Source organism: Antrostomus carolinensis, unplaced genomic scaffold (genome assembly GCF_000700745.2).
Source record: "Antrostomus carolinensis isolate BGI_N321 unplaced genomic scaffold, ASM70074v2 scaffold6794, whole genome shotgun sequence".
Lineage (NCBI taxonomy): Eukaryota > Metazoa > Chordata > Aves > Caprimulgiformes > Caprimulgidae > Antrostomus > Antrostomus carolinensis.
In genome coordinates this window covers 3,899-7,351 of record NW_010308591.1, presented here as the reverse complement: position 1 = coordinate 7,351, position 3,453 = coordinate 3,899, and the positions used below count along the sequence as shown (strand labels likewise).

The window sequence follows — 3,453 nt, the reverse complement described above, 5'->3', positions numbered from 1 at the left end:
GAAGCCTCAAAATTAGGTACATTTAAAAGTAATTGAGAAGATGATTTTACTTCAGAAGAGAGAATTAACTAAGCTTAAGCTCCTGAAGGCTTGTAGCACTGAATGCTTAAGATATTTGTCTAGTGCTCATAGAAAATATAGTAGAATATTATACACTTTGGGACACTTTCATGACTTGTGGCTGCTCACTTCCTTCTATTAAATTATATAGTACGTGAAATTTAGCTTTCAGGGTTTTAATAAAGAATGCTCTGTTTATTCTCTAGTGCTGAAAAGAATCAGATTCTTGTTTCTTTAGCTTCTAGAATCACTATTTTTTAAATAACCAGGGAAGGTGGAGCTTGTAGGGATGGTATGGCCCCAGATTAAGGATGTTTTCAGACACTGCTTGTTGTTTCAAATTTTTCTGTGCAAAAGGAGAAAACCTTATGACACAAGGTTTCTGAAGGTGACAGCTAACAAAATTTCATATTTATTTAAGACAAAAGTGTTTAGGCCACATTATTTTGTGGGAATGTTTCTGTAGTTCAGGAAGGTGGACTCCATAAGGAAAATAATGAAGTCTGCAAATAAAAAATCTTACTGTAGATTTTTTTTAGGTCTTTCTCCTTCCTCGTGCTGATTTGAAACCTAGAGCTTATGGACTGTGGGAGAGCTCAGTTTAGTCACTTGCTGACTGAAAGCGAAGTGGGAGAATACACTGTGAATTCCCTGGTAGGGTAGCCAGGGCATACTGCACAGTGGAACCTATGAGAGATGCTAAAAAAAGAGAATGTGAATTTATTGTTTGAGAAGTAAAGGTCTTTGTAATTTGCAGTGACAATTTAAGTCTCACAATATACTTTGTGGTCACTACAGTAAATACCATTCATTTTGTCGATGAGTACTTGTTTGAGGTTGCATGGCTAGTTACCAAAAGACCAGGAGAAGGCTGTCACAACTGAAACTGAACTTTTAACCTTTCTGAATAAGTAATCTCCATGAATTGCAGCATACACACTGAGATAAGGCAACAACTTCCTAGCCTCTTCAGCTAATTCTCTATATATGTCTTCTTCCTTATTGCTTCTATAGATTGTGGGAAATAAAGAATTCCTATTTATTGCTGCTATATCTCTAGTAACTCCTGTTTTCTACCATGGTTTCAAATAAGCTCAATTAGTAGGAGGTAGGCCAAGATGAGAATGAATCAGTTTGAGTGCAGGAATTGTCAGAAACGAAACAAGTCTGTGTTTTGGGAAGTCTGAGAAAATTTGGGAGAAGATGGCTGAAACAGTGCATGGTTATAATAACTATATTAAAAAAGCTGCTCAAATTTTAACATTTGATTTTCTACACACTCAAGGCAGTCTTTCATTAAGTTTTAGAAAATTCTGTTTCCCTGAGTATGCACAGATTTATTCCCCCCCCCCCGGTGGAAATGTCAAAAGTCAGATTTAAGATAAGGTTCAGACCTGAAGCCAAGTATGCCTCCAGATTCTGGATACTTAATAAGCTGACAGAAATATGAAATACATATTTCTGGATACTTAGTAAGCTGACAGTATTTAAACCAGAACTTGGAAGCTGATTTTTTTTTTTTTTTTTCTTTTCTTAAGCCTACAGTCAAACTGGTAAAGGCAAGCTAAAAACCTCACAGCTTTCATTGCGTAACATCTGCAAGTTGAAAGGGATCCAGTTCTGGGAATCTGTGCAATCCTGACATAAACTTAAAACTTCGTCCTTGAAGGATGCTTCCGAAAGGAAGGGAAGGGAACTTGGCTGTGAGATCACCAAGGTTGTTTTTTAGTGGTTTTTTTTGTGTCTGAGCTAGTGAAAAGTAAATACTGGAAGTTACTAATGCGGTTTCGCATGCAGATGGCATCAGCATTAACTGTCTTCTAAAAGTTTGCATCTGCTGCATCTTCTGGTATGAGAAGCTGTACTTCATCGCTCACTTGTCTTAAGCCACCATTTCAAGTACTATTAAATTACAATAGTGGTCAGCAGAAATAGCTTAAAAAGCTTTTTTTGAATGAATCAGGTTTTCTTCCAAAATCTAAGTTTTATACGGTTATACATACAGTGTAAAACTAAGACCTCAGTAATTTAGTCAGTGAAGGCTCTGATTAAATCCTTGTTATTTGCATTGTAGATGAACACAAACCAGTTCAACCTTTTTGAAAGCTGAAAATGACTGTATACCTTTATTGCTGTACTGTTTGGGCTATTTGACAGAATCATGTGAAGAAGAATCAAATTACTTTTTTTCCAGAAGAAGGGAGGGGCGGGAAAAATCAACCAGCCAAGCTGATTAATTTCTTTTGACTAACCCCTTCCAGCTCAGCCTCTAGCAGCTCTGCAGCTTATGTTCTGCCTCTTCTTAGTAATTTTCATCAAGACTGAAATCTAAATTATTTATTCTGAAATGCTTTGCATTCAGGATGAATAACGGGACTTGCCAAAACTCTGTGGTGTGACTGGATTAGGTGACCTGTTTTAGGCTGGTTGTGGTGGCTCTCCTTCCTGAGAGGTACCTTGGGAATATGCTCCATTCTGGTTGAATTGCACTTTCCCTGTTGTGTGTGGGGCAGACCCATTCACTATTCAGCCAGATGAAAGGAAGGCCTTGAAGGCCCATAAGATGATATCTAGGAGTGGGCTACTGCCACCAGAGCACTTCAACCTGAAGAGCCACTGCTGAGTGTCTGAGGAGCTCCTTGTAAAGGCGGCAACCATGATGGAGTGGGGTGCCCCTGTGGAGGAGGGCTGTCAGCTAAAAACAATTTGCAGTAGTAAATTTAGGAGTTTCCTGTTCTTTAGATAGCTGAAGATATATCTGTATTTGGGATAAAACTCAATCAAACCAAAGCTCTGATTATTCTGAGATTGAGCCATCTCAATCTAATATGTGGATGCTAAATTACATAAATATCTTGCATATTACTAATATCTAGGTAGCTTAGATATTAGCTTAGCTTTCTCTTCTGGAAAGTATTTCTGAAAGATGCAGATTCACTGATGTTCTAGTGGTTTAGATCCAGTAAGGTAATTATTAATAAAACATTAATTTCATAATTTTGCTCATTGTTGAATCTTATTGTTAATGGTTGTGTGCTTTTAATTATTTTAGGAAATCTATCAGTGGTGTGGCTCATCATGCAATAAATACGAGCGGCTGAAGGCTACTCAAGTTGCTCTTGGCATTCGGGACAATGAACGAAATGGAAGATCTAAATTAATTACTGTGGAAGAAGGGAGCGAACCAGATCAGCTCATAGAGGTATTGTAATATTTGTACCCGTTAGTGACATAGCTGTGAATAAAATATTTTTTCACCTCAGGAATTAAATAGGATTGGGCTCACACCTTATGTTCTTCAAGGAGTCCGGGAAGTCAGATTTAGGTTATGGTAGGCCAGTTTATACTTCTTTTCCCTCCTTATCCAAGCAGTGTTAGTTTATTGAGCAGTAG

At 37.6% G+C, this 3,453-nt stretch overlaps 1 protein-coding gene across 1 annotated transcript in view; it reads left to right on the top strand.

Moving 5' to 3' along the window:
* Positions 1–3,198, top strand: part of LOC104523280 (adseverin) — a gene marked incomplete at its 5' end in the record, with an annotated part of 14,189 nt that extends 10,991 nt beyond the window's left edge. The window contains 2 exon segments of the mRNA XM_010165814.1: positions 3,113–3,176; positions 3,179–3,198. Coding sequence (XP_010164116.1) covers positions 3,113–3,176; positions 3,179–3,198 — 84 coding nt within the window.
* Positions 3,199–3,453: the final 255 nt, after the last annotated feature.